This window comes from Chelonia mydas, chromosome 1, assembly GCF_015237465.2.
Source record: "Chelonia mydas isolate rCheMyd1 chromosome 1, rCheMyd1.pri.v2, whole genome shotgun sequence".
In the NCBI taxonomy this organism is placed as follows: domain Eukaryota; kingdom Metazoa; phylum Chordata; order Testudines; family Cheloniidae; genus Chelonia; species Chelonia mydas.
Window position 1 is genome coordinate 210,932,231 of NC_057849.1, and position 21,625 is coordinate 210,953,855.

At 48.8% G+C, this 21,625-nt stretch overlaps 1 protein-coding gene across 3 annotated transcripts in view; it reads right to left on the reverse strand.

The window, feature by feature from the left end:
- Window positions 1-21,625, reverse strand: part of LOC102935053 (antigen WC1.1) — a 256,921-nt gene that overhangs the window by 138,509 nt on the left and 96,787 nt on the right. For 2 of the 3 annotated variants that reach the window (XM_043551494.1, XM_037912382.2), the window contains exons 2-3: window positions 18,289-18,603; window positions 6,236-6,550 (exon numbers count right to left, since the gene is read on the reverse strand). The exons of the other annotated variant lie outside the window; for it this stretch is intronic. In XM_043551494.1, the coding sequence (XP_043407429.1) occupies window positions 6,236-6,550; window positions 18,289-18,603 (630 nt within the window). The remainder of the gene's footprint in view (window positions 1-6,235; window positions 6,551-18,288; window positions 18,604-21,625) is intronic. 3 annotated transcript variants of the gene reach the window in all.

The following is a 21,625-nucleotide window of genomic DNA, read 5'->3' on the forward strand; positions in this document are numbered from 1 at the left end:
CTGCTGGGAACCAGGAAGAAGACAAGCCCACTTGCCCGAGTAGGCAGGGGAGTGGGGAGTCAGGGAAGTGACGTAGCTGGGTCCCAGGTGGTGAAGCCCCAGGGCATCCATATTTCGCCCGCCCACTGCTAAAGGATCCCCCACCAGCCTAAGGGGGGCGGGGGTCCACAGGACCTGGAGAACCAAATAATTATGGGGGACAACTAATGAACAACAGGGACAGGAGTGCGGTCAAAGGGTCAAACGAAGGGAACCAGACGGGGACACCAAGCAGAGAACCCTGGACAGCGCCCACTGCTCCTCAAAGGCGTCAAGGGAGTCAGTGAACGCCGCCCAGAGAAACTCTGCCCGGAGGTGTGAACGGACGGAGGATCGGAAATAGTCACAGGAGACTCCATCGGCCAACCTCCTCACCCTGGTTTTATAGATGGCCACTTTAGCCAGGGCCAGGAGGAGGTTGACCAGGAGGTCCCGCGACTTAGTGGGGGCCACAGACAGGGAGTGCATAGATAGGGAGGTGAGGGGAAAAGTGCAACCAAAATCTTAACAAAATATTCATGAGGAGCCGGAATAGGGGCTGCAGCCTGGTGCACTCCAGGTAGACGTGCGCCAGGGTGTCCCTCATGCCGCAAAAGGGGCAGGTGTCCGGGATTGGGGTGAACCGCGCCAAGTACACGCCCACGCTCACGGCCCCATGAAGGAGCCGCCAACTAATATCCCCGGCGGGCCTCAGGACCAAGGTGGAATATAGGCCGGCCCACCAGGGCTCCTCACCCTCTCGAGGTGGCAGGAGGTCCTGCCACTTTGTGTCAGGGCGGGACGCGAGGGTGAGGACGTGAAGGCTATGGAGCAAGAGCGTGTATAGATGTTTCCTTGGCGCGGTCTGGAAACGGACCGGCTGCAGCTCGTGTAGCTGGTGCACGGTGAAGGGGCGGGGAGGTCGGTTGGGTCCACGGGGCAGAGGCCCAATGAAAAGGTCCAGAGGGCCTGGGGTGGAGGGTGGGCGGGGCACACCCTTCCTTAGGACCCGGTCGAGGTAGACCATAGCAGCGGGCGGCAAAGCGGCCCTCACCTCCTGAAATACGCACAGGGGAGTACGAGGTCTGGAGAGCCCCATGCGCTGAGCGAGCATCAGGGGATCCAGCCAGTCTCCCCGGTCGTAGTCCAGGAGGTCTCTGACTCTGGTGACTTCTGCCAGGACCAACCTCTGGCACACCGAGGGGGACTCCGCCACCTGCACACGGAGCTGGGGGTTGTGTAGCAGGGGCTCCGCGAGGAGATCTTCCTCCACGGAGACCACCACGGACCTGTCTCTGTAAACAGTTTCCAGGTCCGGAGAAGGTCCTGGTAGAAGACCAGCAGCCCGGAGAGGTCTCGTGGAAGACCTCTCAAATGGAGATAAAGGAGCTGCCGGTCATATCGGAGCCCTCGGAAGCGGCACAGGAAGGCGTGCGCCAGTACGCTCCATGCCGGACTACCTGCACCATAAAGGAGCCTCTGCAGGGCCTGGAGGCAAAAGACATGGACCTGAGTGCGCAGACACTTCAGGCCCTGCCCTCCCTCCTCCAGGGGTAGATGGAGAGCCCCTGCAGGGACCCAGTGCAGTCCTGACCAGAAGAACTCCAGAATCAACGTCCGGAGGTTGGCTAGGAAATCCAGGGCCGGGACCAGGGTGTTGAGCCGGTGCCAGAGCATGGAGAGGACTAGTTGATTAAGCACCAGTGCCCTCCCTCGAAGGGAGAGACATCGGAGTAGTCCCGTCCATTTCTGGAGCCGCTCTATCACCCTGCCCTCTAAATTTTCCCAGTTCTCCAGCAGAGAGGGATGCGTGGCAGAAAGGTAAACGCTGAGGTAGAACAGCAGACCCGCGCTCCACCGGATGGTCTGAAGTGCGGGTGGGAGGGAGCTCGCCTGCCGCTAGTCTCCTACCACCAAGCCAGAGCTCTTGACCCAGTTGACCCGGACGGAGGAGGCTGCCGAATAGATGGCCTGGCAAGCCTCCACCCGCGCCAAGTCGCCCGGGTCCTGGACCACGAGGAGCACATCGTCGGCGAACGCCAACAGGACCAGCCGCAGCTCCGGCTCCCAAAGCGCCAACCCTGTCAACCTCCTGCGAAGGAGACAGAGGAAGGGCTTGATCGCCAGAGCGTACAGCCGGCCCGAGAGGGGGCACCCCTGCCATACTCCTCACCCGAAGCTGACCGGTTCGGTCAGGGTCCAGTTGAGCCTGACCAGACACTCTGCGGAGGCATACAGCACCTGGAGAAAACCCACAAACTGGGGTCTGAAGCCAAACACTCGCAGAGTGCTCAAGAGATACCCATGATCCACCCTGTCAAACGCCTTCTCCTGATTCAGGGACAGGAGGGTGAATGACAGACCGTCCCTACACCTGAGTTCCAAGACGTCCTGGACCAGATACAGGTTGTCGAAGATGGTGCGGCCTGGGATGGTGTAGGTCTGGTCTGGATGGATCACGTCCTCCAGCACGGATCCTAGCCGCAGCGAGATGGCTTTCGCTACGACCTTGTAGTCCGTGCTGAGGAGTGAGATGGGATGCCAATTTCGTAAATCGTGGCGGTCCCCCGAGCCCCAGGGCAGCAGGAGGCAGGGAAATGTTGCTATGGGTGAAGAGGGAATGAAGGGCAGTTCCCCGACTCAGGGGTGAGAGGACGGCAAGTGCAGTCTCCAGCTGAGCAGCCAGGGAGAGGGGTGATTTGTGTGTGCATTACAAGGTTGACTTTTCAACCTGAAATTATCACACAAACATTGGCAGGGGAATCAAGGGCAGTTAGAAAGCCCAAAGACAGACCAGGGTGAAAACTTACTTTAGCAATAAATACAGTATTGGTACAGTGATAGACTCAGCTTGGTTAAAGGCACCTTGGTCGTAAGTTAGTTTCATTTTCAAATCAGAGAGAGCTGTCAGGCACTCAAAGTTGTTGAGAATTTGTCTTTCAATTAATATCTGCCTCAGAATGAAAATGGCTGCATGCTTTCAACATTAATGAAATGTGTGGTTCAAAATTCCGTGAAAACATTAACTGTCCTAAGTTATTTAAAAAAGAAGAGGGAGGGAGGTGGGTATATCTGAGATAGATGATATGAGCCAAAGCTGTCACATGTGCATACATTGCAATTTGACAATGTACATGTTTTGCATTCATATTTGTAGCGGGGCCGTCACCAGGCTCTGGTCAGAAAGGGGTTAAAAGCAGCCAATAGAGGCTGGTTGGGTAGTCAGCCACAGGTGTGGTTGCACCCAATTAGGGCACAGCTGGCCCTGATAAAAGGGCAGGCTGAGTGAGTGGGAGAGAGACTCTTGTGCCAGCTTGGGAGCAAAGGACCAGGCTGCCTGGGAGAGTAAGCAGGGTACCTGAGGCAGAGCAGGGTTGGGGAAAGGCAGGCAGAGCTGAGGAGCTCTGGCCTGGTGAGTCCCCAGGCTGAGGCCTTGCTAAAGGCCAGGGGAGGTACTAGGGCTGCAAGGAGGCAGGTGGGGCTAGAAAGGCAGCAGGTCATAACAGTGATAACAGTCATAACAGAGTGGCCATAACAGACTGCAGTTTGCCCCTGAGAGAAGGGGCTAGATGATGACTGGCAGTAGCCACTGAGAGAAGGTAGTGTCATAAACATACAGCTAAAGGTAGCATAAAATCCCTCCTTTGCCTGTAAAGATTTAAGAAGCTCAGATAACCTGGTTGGCACCTGAGCAAAAGGACCAATAATGGGAGAAGATACTTTCAAATCTGTGGGGGGAGGTTTTTGTTTTTGATTTTTTCTCTCCGGGACAGAGAGGAACCAGGGTAGGGAAAATACGTCTCCTAAAGCCATACCTGAACTAAGTATCTAAGATTACAAATTGTAAGTAATAGGAAGGAAATGCATTAGATTATCTTTTGTTTTAGCTTGTGAATTTTCCCTCAGCTAAGAGGGAGGTTTATTCCTGGTTTGTTAGGGTTTTTTTTGTAACTTTAAAGTTTTGCTTAGAGGGGAATCCTGTGTTTTGAATATGATTACTCTGTAAAATTACCTTCCATCCTGATTTTACAGAGGTGCTTCTTTTACTTTTTCTTTATTATAAAGTTCTGCTTTTAAGAACCTGATTGGTTCTTTTAGCTCACCTTGTTTACTCTCAAGCCTCCCCAGAAAAGGTGGTGAAGGGGCTTGGGGGGATACTTTGGGGAAACAGGAACTCCAAGTGGTCCTTTTCCTAAATCTTTGCCAACTGTGCCCACATATCTATTCAGGGGACACCATCACAGAGCCTAATAACATCAGCCACACTATCAGAGGCTCGTTCACCTGCACATCCACCAATGTGATATATGCCATCATGTGCCAGCAATGGTACATTGGTCAAACTGGACAGTCTCTACGTAAAAGAATAAATGGACACAAATCAGATGTCAAGAATTATAACATTCATAAACCAGTCGGAGAACACTTCAATCTCTCTGGTCACGCTATTACAGACATGAAAGTTGCCATATTACAACAAAAAAACTTCAAAACCAGACTCCAGCGAGAGACTGTTGAATTGGAATTCATTTGCAGATTGGATACAATTAACTTAGGCTTGAATAGAGACTGGGAGTGGCAAAGTCATTATGCAAGGTAACCTATTTCCCCTTGTTTTTTCCTACCCCCCTCCCCCAGACGTTCTTGTTAAACCCTGGATTTGTACTGGAAATGGTCCACCTTGATGATCGTACACATTGTAGGGAGAGTGATCACTTTAGATAAGCTATTACCAGCAGGAGAGTGGGGTGGGGGGAGAGAAAACCTTTTGTAGTGGTAAACACCCATTTTTTCATTCTTTGTGTGTATAAAAAGATCTTCTGTACTTTCCACAGTATGCATCCGATGAAGTGAGCTGTAGCTCACGAAAGCTTATGCTCAAATAAATTGGTTAGTCGCTAAGGTGCCACAAGTCCTCCTTTTCTTTTTGCGAATACAGACTAACACAGCTGTTACTCTGAAACCTAAATCTTTGTCTAACTCACTTGGTGGTGGCAGAGATACAGTTCTAAAGACAAGGAAGAATTTGTGCCTTGGGGAAGTTTTTAACCTAAGCTGGTAGAGATAAGCTTAGGGGGGGTCTTTCATGTGGGTCCCCACAACTGTACCCTAGAGTTCAGAGTGGGGAGGGAACCTTGACAGGTGGGTATAGGGGGTTGGGGTTCCTCTGGGAGGGGAGACCCAGAGTGTGGCAGCACCCCAAGGTAGGGGTACCAGGGTCTCTGAGGGACATGGGGTCAGAGGTGGTGGAGACAACAGGGCAGGTAACAGAGGGCAAGACACCGGCCCACAGAGGGCACTCCTGAGCTGAAGGAGCTAATTCCTGGACAGACCAGCAGGAAGTGCTGCACTGGTGAGTGCCCTGCCTTGCGACAATATTTCTGTTTTTTTTTTTTTTTTGCTTAATATTTTCTTGCAGCAGTCACTATTGATTCACAACACTTTACAAGTTACACCCAAGCAATAGCATGGGCTTTCAGCTAGTCTCATATCTGTTTGAATGGGTGGCACAAAGCCAATCCCCATTGCAGGGCAATAACCTAAAAGTGGCCACAACTGGTCCAATTCCATCAATAAAGTTTTAAAATAACACCTACCCCCTACATAGCACTGTGTATTCAAGTGCCTGAAAGCCTTTACAAACACAAATGAAGTTAAGCCTCACAGACACAATCTGAGGTAGGAAATTAACTGTTTCACAAATGGGGAAACTGAGGTACAAGGCATTACTGAATACAGAATCAGAACTGGAAAGAAAACCCATGTCTCCTGGGTTCTGGTTCTGTGCTCTGATCACTAGACCCTGCCCCTTCCCCTTACAGATGTATCTGAGTAGGGAGGAGAGTGCTCAGCAGTGGAGAACATGCATCCCTAGTGGAGGATAAGAGAAATCAGAGCTCTGCTGGGACCCTATCCTTATAGCAGGAGAAAGGTAAATAGAACTGTCCCCATTTAGTGGAGACACTTGAAATAGAGTGAAGACTATGAGAGAGAATGGGATTTCCCACCATCTCTTCTTGGCTCCCCCGGGTGGTGGGACAGTGAAGCCACCCTTTGTAGCAGACAAGAATCCTTTGGAGCAACTTGGAAACGTGCAAAGTTTTCTGGTATGTGGGTTCACAGGAGGAATATATGGATGTGAGAGAAAAGAGCTCTAGTAGCCCAGCTGTAGGGCCCATGTTAGTTGTATGTTAAAGTCAACAGTTTGAATTCTTACCTGAACACAATATGCTGACAGCATCAGTGTGGGAGCATGTGTTGTTAGGATGGGACATCCTGGGACAGTTTGAAAGGACAGTCTCATTCCCCACACAATGAAACTCTTCCTTCCAGATCAGATCATGTCCTTCTCCAAAATGTGTTGCTCCTATAGTAGCTACAGCCTGTCCACACCCTAACTCATTGCAGATAACAGAAGCTGTGTTGAAATCCAATTGTGAATCGCAGACTGTCTCCCATGTATTTCCATGTGTGACTTCAACAAGTCCAGAGCAGGCAGTGTCCCCTCCAACCAGCCGGACCTCAACGCGACCTAAAGAGTCAATGCATCCATCAGTGAGCGTTGGTTATACTGACATCCCAAAACCTTCCCCAGGCCTTCCTGGGGATGAAATGAAGGGAACCTTCTTCTCTCAACAGCAAAGACATTGTTAAATAAGCCCTTTACTCCATATGCCAGTTCCTGTGCTCCAGTGATGAGAGTTTGAATAAGAGGTCAGGGCCAAGAGGTAGCCAACAATATAATTCTCAGGTGTGAACAGAATGACACAAAGCAGAGTGTGTGACTGTCTCTCCAGGTGGGACTGGATGGGACTGATGAGTGTTTACATGGTCTTATACAATATTCCAGCTGAGGATGTACTTTCTGTTCCTTCATTACAGGAAGGATATTGAAAAACTGGCAAAAGTTCAAAGAAAGAAAGCCTGGAGGCTTCAAAGAGGCTCAATCTGTGAGACTGGGGAGTAAAGGAGAATAAGGGGCAAGGAATAGCAAGTGTCTTCACAGGGGTGAGAACAAGGAAGGGAGGAGCTTCATAATTCATATGATCTGAAAATACAAAAATAGTGGCTGAGAGTTCAGAAGGGAAAAGCAAAGGGCAGAGAGGAGAAATAATTCCCCAGCAGCAGAAGGAGCAGAGAGTGGGATAGACACGAAGGAGAAGTGATGGTCTAGAACAGACTAGATACAATACTAGTGGGAAGGAAGCAGGAGAATGTTCTGCATGATGCCAGAAAGTGGAGATGTTCCAACTGCTTGGAATTAGGATCTTGTGTGTCGGCCTCACGCCAGCAGAGCCTGACACCTGGAACACCGGTTCCAGTGTGAAGTGCTTATCAGTTCCTCTTATTGCTTGTCTACAGGGGATGTTACCTCACATTAACTGTAATTAGCTTTACTTAAATACCTTGTGTCCACATGAACCCTGTTCTCAGAACAATTTATTTGGCATCTTAGGTTGCCGTAACTAATCCTCATTGGAGGAAGGAGTAGCTCCACTTCACGATCAGTTTGTTCATTGTAAGATTCCTGTGAAATAATTCCTAATGCTAAGGCTGCTGACAGTCCTCCAGCTAGTGTCCCATACTGCATTGCTCCATACCTGCATCAACCTGCTTTGTGCCTGTTTGCGCTCCACGGCTCTGGGGCCATCTTGACCAGATGTACCCTCTCTGGTTAAATGCTGGCAGGCAGACAGGAGCACCTCTTTTCATTACCAGGTGAGTTCACATTCTCATAGCAACCATGGCTCCCCAGCTTCCACATGGACCCATGTAGAGGCCCAGGACTTGATTGGCCAGTCTGGACACAAGCATGTCCAGTTCCCTCTGGATAAGAGTCACCAGAAGGCAGACGTCTACAGGGCACTGTCAGAGAAAATGAAAGTGAGGTGGCTCTGAATCTGGTACCGAGTCAGCGAACGAGCTGCAGCAGGTTAGTAAATGCACCTGCATCTCTGCAAGCCGTCCTGAGTACAGCTGAATGAATAACTGAAATTTCTCCTCTTCCCACCCAACACTTGTTCCTTTTTTAATGTCTTTTCAAAATCATATTTCAAATCTTTCATTAGATCAGAAAGAATGTTTTTATGTTTTGTTTCTGCAAGAAAAAAACAACCATTCAGTTTTGGCTATAAATGAATCAGTTCTTCTTTCAGATTTTTTGGTTTGGCCACTAAACTGAAAAATCAATGATTTACTCAGCTCTAGTCCGTAAAGCCTGTAGAAGGGCACAAGCAGTCACTAACCTGCTCCTGCCACTCCTCTACCCACCCTAGAAAAGAAAAGAGTCATCCATCCAGCCCCCAACAGCTCCAAACCATACAAATTTTTAAAAAAACTCCCCTACACAAAGCCTGTCCCTTCCTCCCCACACACGTGTGTGCACCACTCAAATAAAGTACAGAAGGTCTGTAGAATGGGAAATAAATGGGGGATTATCTTACTATCTCAAAGGAAACCATGGAGTTGGAAGAGAAGATGGGGAATAGCATTCTATCCTTATGGGAACAAGCATATTTTATCATTGTTGGCATGGAGACTATGAAGAATGGGACCATAAATGACTGTGCTTTTTCTTATTTCCCTGTGCACGTGTAACTGTGTGAAGAGGGGAGTTATAGCGTGCAGAGAAGCTCTCAAATCTCAGGAAACATAAGAAAAAGCTGTAGATGATCTGTTCCATGGAGCATACAGTTAATCCCAATAGAGGGCCTTGAAAGCAGCTGGAAAGGTTTCCTGGAGCGTGCACAAAAGATCAGAATGGAGCATACAGCCCTTGGGAGGGACACGATGCAGACAACGCAGAGGCAAACAACCATGATAAAGCACCTTTTGCTGCAAAAGCCAAGCACTCTGCCCCAACACTCCAATGTCCTGCAAACTGTGGAGAATGCACCATACTGGGAGCACAATTCCAAATAACCTTAGCACAGATCCTTCCCACTGCATTCAACCCAACAGGAGATGGAGAACGCTTTCTGATGCATCACCGTCAGGGGTGAATACTCCTTGGTGGGGCTCTCCCTCAATACGCAAGGTTTGCAGTTTGCATCACATTCCTTTGGCCTGGTCTACTCCTAAAATTTAGGTCACCCTAGCTACATGGGTCATGGCTGTGAAAAATTCACACCCCTAAGAGAGACAGTAACTTTTTTTGATAAACTCAATAAATTCATTTCCATAGAATGATAGAAGTGTAGGACTGGAATGGACCTTGATAGGTCATCTAATCCAGTCCCCTGCACCAAGGCAGCACTAAACCTATGTCTTCATTGGCATTTTTGTCAGTGAAACTTCTGTCGGACAGGGGTGTAGAAAAAAAACCCCACCTCCCTGACCGACAAAAGTTTCACTGACAAAAGCGCCGGTATGGACAGAGCTGTGTTGGCGAGAGACGCTCTCCCACTGATACAGCTACTGCTGCTCATTAGGGCTCATTTAATTATGCCAGCAGGCGAGACCTCTCCCATCAGCATAGAGAGGCTATACAGGATACCTTACGGCTGTGCCACTGTAAGGTCTGCAGTGTAGACATAGCATAAGTATTATCTAGACCACCCGTGACAGATGTTTGTCTGACCCTTTCTTAAAAACGTCCAGTGACAGAGATTCCACAACCTCCGTAGGCAATTGGTTCCGCTGCTTAACAAGTCTGATGGTTAGGAAGCTTTCCCCGATGTCTAATCTAAATCTTTCTTGCTGCAATTTAATCCTTTTACTTCTAGTCCTGTCCTCAGTGGTTAAGGAGAACAGTTTAATGCCCTCCTATTTATAGCAGCCTTTTATTTACTTGAAGAATCATAGGATGTCCCCCCATTGGCCTTCTCTTCTCCAGACTAAACCAACCCATTTTTTCCCCATCTTTCCTCATAGTTGATGTTTTCTAAACCTTTAATCATTTGTGCTGCTCTCCTCTGTTGGCTACCATTTTGTCTGAAAAACTTAATCAGGTCGAGCTCAGCCCATAAATGACATAATACCTCCCACCCCAAGCTATTAATTCAGAATGTAATCAAACCAAAACTTGCTTGCTTTCTCACAGAGTGTTCATTAGCCACAACTTCCTGTGGCATCCTACCAGAAGCACAAGGCACCCCCACTCTCTTCCCTTAACCACTTGGACCATTTTGCAGGGGTCCCCTCTCTGGCTGCCCATAATTTTGAGAAGATTTATCTAGTTCCTATCCCTTCCATCCTCCAGGATTTCAACCTGGGTCTCACAGATGTTGTGTAAAATCCAACACGCACTTATCACACCAGGCACATTAGTAGTAGTATCATAGCACCTGGGAGCCCTACTCCATTGTGCTAGGTGTTGTACAAACACAGAAGAGAAAGCCAGTCTCTGCCCCAAAGAACTTACAATCTAGGTAGAAGACAAAAAACAACAGAGGTATACTGACAGGGGAATACATGGTCAGCATGACCGATTGTGCTCTCAGCAGACTAACGATTCTCAAGTTTTCACCTGGGTCAAATTGCAACTGTTGTCTTGTGTTTGCCTAGTGACGGATGGCAAAGATGATTTCTGTTCTTGCATATATCTTCCAAAGTTCAATGATCTTGTTTCAAGAGGCAGGATGACCTTACGCTGTTCTTCCTTTTCTCTGGACTTCCCATCCCCCTCCTGATTTCTATGCAAATAGAGCTTCCTTTGTTTGGAGTGACTCTTTGCTTAATTTCGCTGGGGACAGGTAGCTAGTTGCCTTCCCTCCTGCCTGGGAGAAACCCTTTATTTGGACACACACTTTAAACCACAATATCAATGAGAAGCCATAATTCTTAATATAGTTATACATAGATTCCATGATGATATTATGTGTGGCATAGGCTTTCATTGAACATCTCACTCAATACACTTTCATAATATAGTAATATGGTACATAATATTGTATACAATCAGATGATTCAATTGCTTATTGCTTGAGGTTCAGCTCCCCTGTTTTTATAGCCCAGTAAACAGTTGCAATGTACTCTTTAAGTAAAACACAGACCAAGCTTCTCTCGCCTCCTGCATGTAGATGACATGATGTCTCCTCCCCAACTTGGAGCTTGATAGTTTTGTTTTCCTAATATGCAAATAGATCTTTTTCATCTCTACCTGATGACCAGGCTGATCAGAGAAGCAAACACATTCCTTTGGCAGACCTGTTTGCCAACTCCCTGTGACATGCCTGGTTTAAACACACTTTAGTCATTATTCCAGCCTGTACCCATAACCCTTGTACACACTTCGTACATACAATGTGTAAGAATATCAATGATCAGTGACTTATTAGTTTTCCAATATTGTACATGCCACCTCTCAGACACAGATTATGACCTCAGTGAATTGGGGGACACTGAACTGGTCAAGCCATCTGAAACTCATTACCTGATACCAGTGAGGCCCTTGCCTCCTGGCATTGGGAAGCTATGAGTGTCACACCCACCCAGCCTCTCCACCTCCACACCGATCCTCACCACAGCCTCCATCCCTCTGGTGTCACCACTCCTAGCTACAGCCAGGCCAGTAATTGTTGTCTTGGTTCAGACAGCAAACCAAAAAAATCAGAAAAAAATATTTGATTCAGCCCTGAAACTGTTTGGAACTTGTCAGAAAATCAGAAGAGCCCATTGTGGGTCATACAAAAATTGTGTGTGCTCTCCATTATAATCTTTAGTCCAGTGATTAGGGCACTTGTCTGGGATATGGGAGACACTGGTTTGTAACCCTACTCAGGAGCAGGGGCTTGAATTCAGGAATTCTATCCCTGATCCACAGGTGAGTGTGCTACTCTCCAGGCCGTGAACTATTCCAGGCTGGAACGCTCTCAATGTCTCCTGTTGAAACTGTTCCACTTTAAATTTTCCTCCTCTAAAATTTAGGAAATGATTAGTGAAGGTACAGGTACCATTAGATGGGTGCAGGGGGAGGCAGTTTGGATGGGGGTGGACTAGATTGGCCTGGAGCCTGGCTGGGGAAGGAGTCCCAGGTGGGGTGGGTCAGGGGAATGGGGAGCCCAGCTCAGTGTGCAGCTCAGGTGCCATAACCAAGGTAGGGTGCAGCCCTCCAGTGATCTGCTGCTGTGAGATGTTTATGCAGAAGCACAGAGCCGGAGACAGCAAGGAACAACTTCTTCCATGTTAATGGCTTCTTGAGTGCCAACTAATGGCTTACTGGGATAGGAAGGGGAGGGGGAGCTAGAAATGTTGAGGAGGGTTAATTTTACAGAAACTGGTAGGACAGGGGGTGGAGAAGGAGAGAAAAATATCAGTCTCCTCTCACAAACTTAAAGTTACTGTAACAACCATGTAATACAAGACTGTCAAGATTTTGGGACAGATGGATGGAATTTTTCTGACTGACCCTCTTAGCAAATATCCATTACAAACATTTCAAAGCAAAACTATTATTCCCATTCCATTGTGACAAAAGGTACAAAAACAGGTAGGAGCTCTGAGGAATCACCAAATAATCATATGGCCTAGTATAGAGACCCCTGGACTGCGACTATTCCTAGCTCTGCCTCTGGACTTCTAAGTGTCCTTGAGCAAATCACTTCACTTCTCTGTGTTTCAGTTTCCCCAGCTGTATAATGGGGATACTGAGGTAAAGCTTTTTGTGATCTACTGATGAAAAGGGCTATATAAAAGTTAGGTCTTTTTCCAATTACCTAGTTACAGTTTCTAGCAACTGCAAACATAGGTGAGAACTACAACCGTCTAAATGACCACTAACTCTGACAACAAACACTTCTCTTTCTGTTCCAAAAAAGTAGGAAATTCACTGATAGAAACCTTCATTTGTGCAGGAGTAAGGTTGCCCAGAGGTATCTTGTGCTCTTCCAGAATGCTGAGTTCAGGAAACTCAAACCTCTGAAAACACAAAGTCAAGGTGCTCACCCATGCAACATTAACTCTGCCCTCTTTGAGCTGTGATCCAACACAGTCAGAGCACAAACATGCACACTTTGCCTTTGAAAATATCACTCAGGGAATAGGGCACATGACAAAAGGAGCACTGAGTCAAATGCCTTCTCTCTGTTAAGATAGAACTTGTTTTTAGGTGAACTGTACTGAACAGCCTATACTCACAACCCTACATCTGTCCGACACTCAAATACTCAGTGTATTCCCCAGAAAGAACCACACACCTGCTAAATTTGACAATCCCTTTACACCCTTGTCACCCAGTCATGCTTCTCCCCCAGCTTCAAAGAATGCACTGCCACACCCAGTCTTTTGCAAGAAGATTTATTTTCTTAAGAGAAGTTAGCAAACCAATAGAAAAAAAACAAACTTTTTTCTCATTCCTTGGTCTCAGGGACACCCCCATCCAGGGGTCTCTGGCACTGCTGCTCCTGGCACCTTCCCAGTTTCAGTCAGTTCTGCTCCCTTCTTCACCCATAGCTGCTTCCCTAAGCCCCTGGCCCCTTGTTGCAAGGATACACCACAGGAGCTAACTCTACTCTGGTGTACCTTCCCCTCCCCAGGATGCAGCCTGTCCCTGTCCATCTTCCCAAACTGCCCACGAGCAGCCCTTTACAGCCCCAGGTGTAGCCCGGCCCTCTTTAATTTGCTGGATTGGACTCACCTACTCTGGTCCAGGGTTGCTGACTTAGCCTATCCACAGGGACCAGCTACCCTGTGAAAATCCTTTTACAACCCATTCACCCTTATGTAGCACCCCTTAACCATCCAATTACCTTCTTTAGCATCAATCTCCTTTCAGGATTTGATGGACAGGCCTGGATTCTTTTGAATCTCATCTCCAGCTCAGCAGGATGCAACTTTCTTATTTTCTTCCCATATGAATTTATTTGGCAGTGCATCCACTCTCTTCGTTCCTTCTTAGCAGGGTCCCAGGGCAGTTGGAAGGAAAATTCTAACCAGAGGGTAACCCCCACTTACTTGCCAGATAGTTAGAGACTCTCAAGAAATAAAGCAGACACATATAGTATATTCAACACAGTAGTTATACTAAACAGGAAGTAAATATAACATAACATGGTAAAACACTGCTCTTAGGGTCACTGGTGCTCATGCTGATAGTACCCATTAGTTTCCCATGAATCTAAACTCCTCAGTCACTGCACGGGGGCTGATGATCGCTGCTCTCAGGCATCCTCTTCATGCAGGAGTCAGGCTGCTTCTGCTCCTGGGATTTCCCCTCATCACAAAGGGGTGCAGGGCTCAAGGTGCACATTTCAATAAGACTACTAAAAATCCTAACTTTAGTCTCCTACCCTAGTGCTCAGACAAACTCGCAGCAGGCAGGCAGCGTGGACTCACAGTCAGAGCAAAGTTTGCCATGTGGTGGTCGATTTTCCCTAGGTAGCTGAAGCACTAATTCAGCCTGGCTTGGTGGGGAATATTCCCAACAGAACTCTTTAACCGGGGAGTGACCTTGAAGAGGGAAAGGTCCAAGCTGAGGGATGCTGCTGCCCAGGGGCCAGTTCTCAGGGGGACCCTGCATGAAGACCTGGGACTCACCACACAGCCAGTCCTGACCTTTCCATAGCTGTCTCCAGACTGCTCTAAATTGGCTTCTCCTCTCTCCAGTGCTGGGCATCTCACTTCCTGTTGGTCAGACTCACTCGTGTTCCCAGGCTTTCTCTTGTCAGTCACTTGACTCTGCCTCCCTCCTTTCTCTCAGACATGGCCCCTCCTCTGAGCAGGGGGCTGGTGGCCACCCAGACACAACTGCTATCCTCCCCGACCTGACGCATCCCCTATCACTCTAAATAGTGTCTCTCCACTCTCCCTCTTGGTTGACTCACACACTGAGTCTGCCCCCTGATTCCCAGGTACAGTGCTTCTCCCTGAGGTAGTAGCATACAGAGTCCCATGAACCTAGCTAAACCCATCATTAGAAACACAGACTGCCTTCATCTCCCACCAGGTGCATTAATGAGGATTTTTGTTAGTGAATTTTAACTTAATTCCACAGTTACTGACATGCAAAGTTGTCTGTCCACAGGCAGTAAGGAGAGTCTGGCCTTCATTGCAATGAATGAACAATGGCCTCCGATCTCTGAGAGCACCAATGACAATAAATAGTGTGAGAAATGTTCAACTCTAGCAGTGACTGCAGGTCTATGTGCACACAGAGGTCTCTGTCCTCCATAGTGCTTTGTGTAGGAAGCTGCACTGGTATAACAGTGGTGTAAAGTGGGCCTTACACATCACCAGTAGTCAACTGCATCCACTTGCCACCTCTAAGCTGATTGTTGCCAGTGAAACATAGGTGTAGTTGAAGCTAGACCAGCTGGCTCTGTGAGACGAGAGGCATGCTCCAAAAGGGAGCTGTTAGCAAAATCAAAAACCAAGATCCAGCCAGTGCTTGTCAGGGATGGGGAGGGTTATTGTGTAGGCTAGTAAATGTGAGCATTGCCCTAGCACAGACTCAGGGCAACTTTACAGCAGTTGTGTCTAGGGAGCAGAGCTCTCAATCTACCAAGGGCCAAATGTGGTGCCAATGTGTGATACAGACCCAAAATGAAGGACACACACTGAGCATTCATGCAGGGAACTTAAAATGCCAACGAATCTTTTCCTTTCGTGTAAATGTCTCTTTCTGTAACCTCAGGTAAATAATTGTCAATAATAATTCCTGAGGTACATAATTGTCAATAATAACTGTGAGGGGACACTCAGTTCATGTGTCTCATTGGTCGCTTTGGTACCAAGATGAGTTACAGGAGGTACACTGGAGCAGGAGGGATAGAATGAGGGTGTCTCAGACAAGTCAGTTTCCATTTTACGTTTACTCAACATTTACAAGGTAAATGCTGGTGCCTAATTCCCTGATAGCCGGTCGAGTTCCTTTGTACCCTCTGGATCCTCCCCAAATCCTCCTAGCAGCACCAATAGGCCCAGAAGTTTACAGCGTTTACAAGCCCAGAGCTGCGGCTGCAGAGACTAGAACAGGCCCAGCAGGGAATGGGGGTGTGGCTGCCAGGCTCCCACTTTTGGCTCCTCCCGTTATGCAAAGGAGCTCCTCTCTGCACTTGTGCATTTCTGGTATAGAAACAGCGGAAATTAAGATGCTGCAGCTCAGGCAGTTACACCTCAGCTGAGACACTGCAGCTGCAGAGCTCACTGCACACGGGAAACCCAGAATGAAACCCAGAGAGAGACCCTTCACCTCGGCCCCGGTAGATCCATGCACCTGCGCTGAGCCTGGCACAGAGACTGAGAGGGGAGCCAATGCATCTCCATGTGCTGAGGGTTACTCCACTTTAGGGCCTGTTGAGGAGGCCCCCACTGTGCCCGGCGTATTTCTGAGGGAAGGTGGGTGGGGGAGGCTTATGGTGACTGTGGCCCCTGTGTTCTGACACAGGGCCAAGAGGGCACAGGGGAGGGGTGACCTCCCCCTCAGTTTCTGGGGAAACTGTCACTGAGGATGGTAAAAAGAAAAGGAGGACTTGTGGCACCTTAGAGACTAACAAATTTATTTGAGCATAAGCTTTCGTGAGCTACAGCTCACTTCATCGGATGCCTTCAGTGGAATTCAGGGTGGTAAGTGAGTGGCAGTGTGTGAGGGGAGACACAGAAAGCACTGACCCCAGTTATCAGATGTGACTTCACCAATGGTGGTGATCAGGGATTTGCAGAGAGATGCAAACTGAGCTAATCAGAACAAAGAGGTGTTGTCGCTGTTCAGCCAGCTGCAGCGACCAATGTCCTACACTGAGGGCAAGTCCACAGTACAAAATGTAGTTGACCTAAGTTATGTGAATATATAGCCGCCACAGTAACTAAATCGCTTTTGTGTGTCCACACTACGCTTCTTGTGTTGGTGGTGCGCATCCTCACCAGGAGTGCTTGCACCCATGGACGGCGTTTGAGCCGCCCGTTCAGGGAGCCTAGCCTCTGGCCCTGCCCCTTCTGCCTGAAGCCCCACCCCTCCTCTACCCCTTCTGCCCCTCCTCCTCTGCGGGAACCTCAAGCCCCTGACCGTGGTTGCTGCCCCCCCCGCCCCAGCCCCGGGCCACCCTGACCAACCTTCCCAAGACCCCCCAGCCCCAGAGCACCGGGGGCCCCAACTGGCCGGAGTCCTGAGCCCCAGGCTGGCACGCGCTAGCCCCAGCCCCCTCGGGGAAGAGGAGCAACCTCCCTGGGCTGAGGACATTGGGAAGTGGCAGGAAGCAGGAGGGGGTTCAGGGTGGAGCGTGGGTGGGGCCATGCCTGGCTGTTTGGGGAGGTTCAGCCTCCCCTGGCCTGCCATACCCCGCCCAGGCTTGCATCAGTTTAACTATCAGTGTGGAGCATTGTGGGATGGATTCAGAAAGGCAGCAACAGTCAGTGTAAGCAATGCAGTGTCCACACTGACAGTGCGTAGACCTAGCTACATCGACCTAAGTGCTACACCTCTCATGGAGGTGGAGTTGTTATGTCGGGGTAGTGGGCAAGTTACATTGGCAGGAGCTACATTTTAGTGTAGACGCTTATGGAATTAGGTCAATGTAAACTGTCTTACATCAACCTAACTTTGTAGTGTAGACCAGGGATTAGTATTACATGTGTCAGGGCTGTTTTTAACAGTCACTCTCTTTAGACCTGTGTGCAAACACAGCCATTTTAACAACACAAGCTTTGATGAAGCCAGGTTATACATACACATTTACTTCCCAAGTGCAGAGGGATCCAGATGCCGTCTCCACGACATTATCCTGGGGGTAATTCTAGCTCACCCTTCATGGGAAGGCAGCCAGGTGGGCTGCAGAACAAAGAGCTACACATCATGTGGGAGTTTCCTGCCTGACCCTGGGGGGATTCGGGGAAGGAGAGAGCTGTGTGGAGCAGTGGAGTCAGTTTTTGCCCCCTGCACCTACCCCCAGCTGGTTTGGCCCCTCCCACTTGCCATGGTCAGGCTCAGGGCTCCTCACCTGCTGCCTCAGGGAACTCTGGGGAAAGCTCCACAGCATTCGCCCCACCAGCTCCCATCCCAGCTCCCACAGCCACAGGCAGGGTCACAACTGCTGCTCCCCTGGGGAGACACTGGGCTTCTATACACAGGAACCTACCGGCACAGACCTGCTAATGGGGCTTCGCCCCACCCCACCCTTACTCCATGACAGCTGCCTGACCTGCCCAGAGGATGGCACAGCCTGCTCATCCCCAGTCTACCAAGAGGAGCTCAGGGAGAGACTGGTCAGCTCCACACAGACCTCAGTGCAGGGCACCCTCCAGCTCTGAGTCTCCAGGAATGTCACACACTTTGGGTTCAGTCCCTTCTCCCTCATAGGGAGTTTCCTACAGGGACAGGTTGGGCAGAGTTCTTACCTGAGCAGATCACTCCGGTATCAAAAGAATGAGGGCACTGGAGTGCACCCCATCCTACATGACTGCAGTCCCAGAGAGCTGACTCGTCACCAACACAATCAGCTAGAATCAGCCAAGTTGGTCCAGATCCTTCTCCAAAATGAGCATTACCAAGGGCACTGACAGCAGGTCCACATCCCAACTGCTTACAAACCACCTCAGCATCTTTCATGTCCCAGGGACCATCACACACTGTCCCCCACAGATCGTGGTGTTTAACCTCCACTCTCCCGGCACAGGGGCTGCTTCCATTCACCAGCCTCAGCTCATCATCACCTTCAAAGAGACACAGAGCAGAGTTGCAGACAGAGCAGAGCCCATCCCCTCTGGCTTGGAGATTATCACACAAGGGTCCTGGGCTTTACTCCCTGATATCCCAGTCAGGCTTGTCACTGGGGAGGCAGCATGAGGTATCTCCTCCCCTCTGAGCCCTCTGGGCTGGTGAATGCTGAGCTCCGTCACTGCTGTGTGATTCACCACCCTCCCTCACCACCCAATCTCCTCATTCCTTCGACCCTTCTCCCCCACCACTCACTTGAAAACATGTCCCCCCACCCAACCTCTCCCTGGCACCAGCTCCTCCAAACATCTCCAACAACCTCTCCTGCCTGGAAAGGAGTGTGGTGTATTGAAAACTGTTAAAATGACAACCTGCTGCCACTTTAAGAGGAAGGGACTTCCTGGTCATGTTTGCGGGCTAGGGATGGAGCGCTTTGTAAGGAAGTGGCAATCTGGGCCTTCAGCAAACAGACTCCAGAGAGCCCACCTAAACCTAGGTGGGGTAAGTTGTGCCTCTCTGCCTTGTGGAGCACCCTGCTTTGTCTCTCTCTGTTTTGGGGTTCTTGTGTGCGAGGGTTCATAGAATCATAGAATACCAGGGTTGGAAGGGACCTCAGGAGGTCATCTAGTCCAATCTCCTGCTCAAAGCAGGACCAATCCCAAATCAAATCATCCCAGCCAGGGCTTTCTCAAGCCTGACCTTAAAAATATCTAAGGAAGAAGATTCCACCACCTCCCTAGGTAACGCATTCCAGTGTTTCATCACCCTCCTAGTGAAAAAGTTTTTCCTAATATCCAACCTAAACCTCCCCCACTGCAACTTGAGACCATTACTCCTTGTTCTGTCATCTGCTACCACTGGGAACAGTCTAGATCCATCCTCTTTGGAACCCCCTTTCAGGGAGTTGAAAGCAGCTATCAAATCTCCCCTCATTCTTCACTTCCGCAGACTAAACAATCCCAGTTCCCTCAGCCTCTCATCATAAGTCATGTGTTCCAGTCCCCTAATCATTTTTGTTGCCCCTCACTGGACTCTTTCCAATTTTTCCACATCATTCTTGTAGTGTGGGGCCCAAAACTGGACACAGTACTCCAGATGAGACCTCACCGATGTCGAATTGAGGGGAATGATCACGTCCCTCAATCTGCTGACAATGCCCCTATTTATACATCCCAAAATGCCATTGACCTTCTTGGCAACAAGGACACACTGTTTTCTCATATCCAGCTTCTCGTCCACTGTAACCCCTAGGTCCTTTTCTGCAGAACTGCTGCCGAGCCATTTGGTCCCTAGTCTGTAGCGGTGCCTGGGATTCTTCCTTCCTAAGGGCAGGACTCTGCCTTTGTCCTTGTTGAACCTCATCAGATTTCTTTTGGCCCAATCCTCTAATTTGTCTAGGTCCCTCTGTCTCCTATCCCTACCCTCCAGTGTATCTACCTCTCCTCCCAGTTCAGTGTCATCCGCATGTTCTACATTCTAAGTTATAAAGTCGTGTTACATTGCAACCTTCCAGAAAGAGTATTTCATATATTTATCTAACTTCTCTGTGATTCTGCTGTGAACATAACATGGAGAGCCAGACATAACCCAATATCCTGCTCTCCCTCCCCTCACACTTGCTGCTGCTCTGCCCATTCAGTGCCACCCCCCCCACACACACATACAGCCCACCTGCCACTCAATGCTACTTGCCTTCCTCCTCTGTCTGAGTCACTGTTCCTCCCAGACCCCTCCCATTCTACCTGCTTCAAATTTTTAAATGTTTTCTCAGAAGGTATTAGAGAAAATGTTTTTCCCCATCTGCATTTACCTGCTGGTTAGAAAGTATAAGTGCAGATTCATCTGTGATGGCTATTTTATACCCAGTTTTTATAAAGCACATTCCCTCTCCAGTAACAGGGGCTGTAACTCCATCCTGGGGGGCAGGGGACATCAGAACCCTCAGAGCAGAGAGCTCCCGCTAGCTGCAATTACAGCTGTATATTGATGGGGAGCTGTGGGGAGGGGGGCACTGTTTCATACAATCTCATGGTGAAAACAAACCCCTTCCCCAGAGCACAGTGACTATTATGGGAAGTCCAGGAGCTCTGGACCCACCTCTACATCCCTCTTGTTCAGTGGTTCTCAAATTTGTGTACTGGTGACCCCTTGTTGAAGGGATTCATTCTGCAACACTGAGTCAGATTAAGAAACTTGGTGTCTCTTCTGACCCTTCCCCGCTCTGTAGGAACCCATGTGTTTGGCTTGGAACAAAAGAGTTGACTTTGATCATTTTAATTTATTTAAAGGTTTTTTCTGTCTGGTGAATTTTATCTCCACGTTCTCTCTCCACCCTCAATCAAACAGGTAGGCATTGTTCCCATTTTACAGAAAGGGAACCTGAGCCAATGAGAAATGAAATGAGATGCCCCAAGGTCACACACTCAATCTGTGGCAGAGACAAGAACAGACCCTAATCGCCGGATTCCCAGTGCAGGGTTTTCACCATAGAACCATCCGTAAGTTACATAGGGGGCACAGGCTGTGCACTCATGTATTCCATGGTGTCCTCGCCACAGCAGTGACTGGGGGTTTATTGTTATGATTTCCTCTAAGTGCCGTTCCCAGTAGGGCATATCCACTGCAGCACGTTTGCTCTCTGGTTTCAGCAGCCACCATCATGTTATACCTGCCTCTTGCTCTTTGTGGCCCCAAACCAGCAAAGGCTGTTAGTCATGGGGCAACAATTTCACAAAACCATTTCTCTTCAGCTGCAATTTTTTTGTTTGTTTGTTTCTTTTTTGAATCCCAGTGGAATTCTCTGCATTTTCACTCTGGTAAAGATCAGTTTTATCATGAGATCAAACTCCAGCTACTTCTGTGTAACTTTCTTGGGAAGTTCAGCTACTAACCCGCACTTCAGAAAATGTCCTTGCTCTGGAATCCTCAGCACCTACCCTCCAAGGCACAGAGACGTTGCAGAGCTATCTGTGATCTCTACATACCAGCTGTGGTACCGCAGTTTGTCTCTAGCTAAAT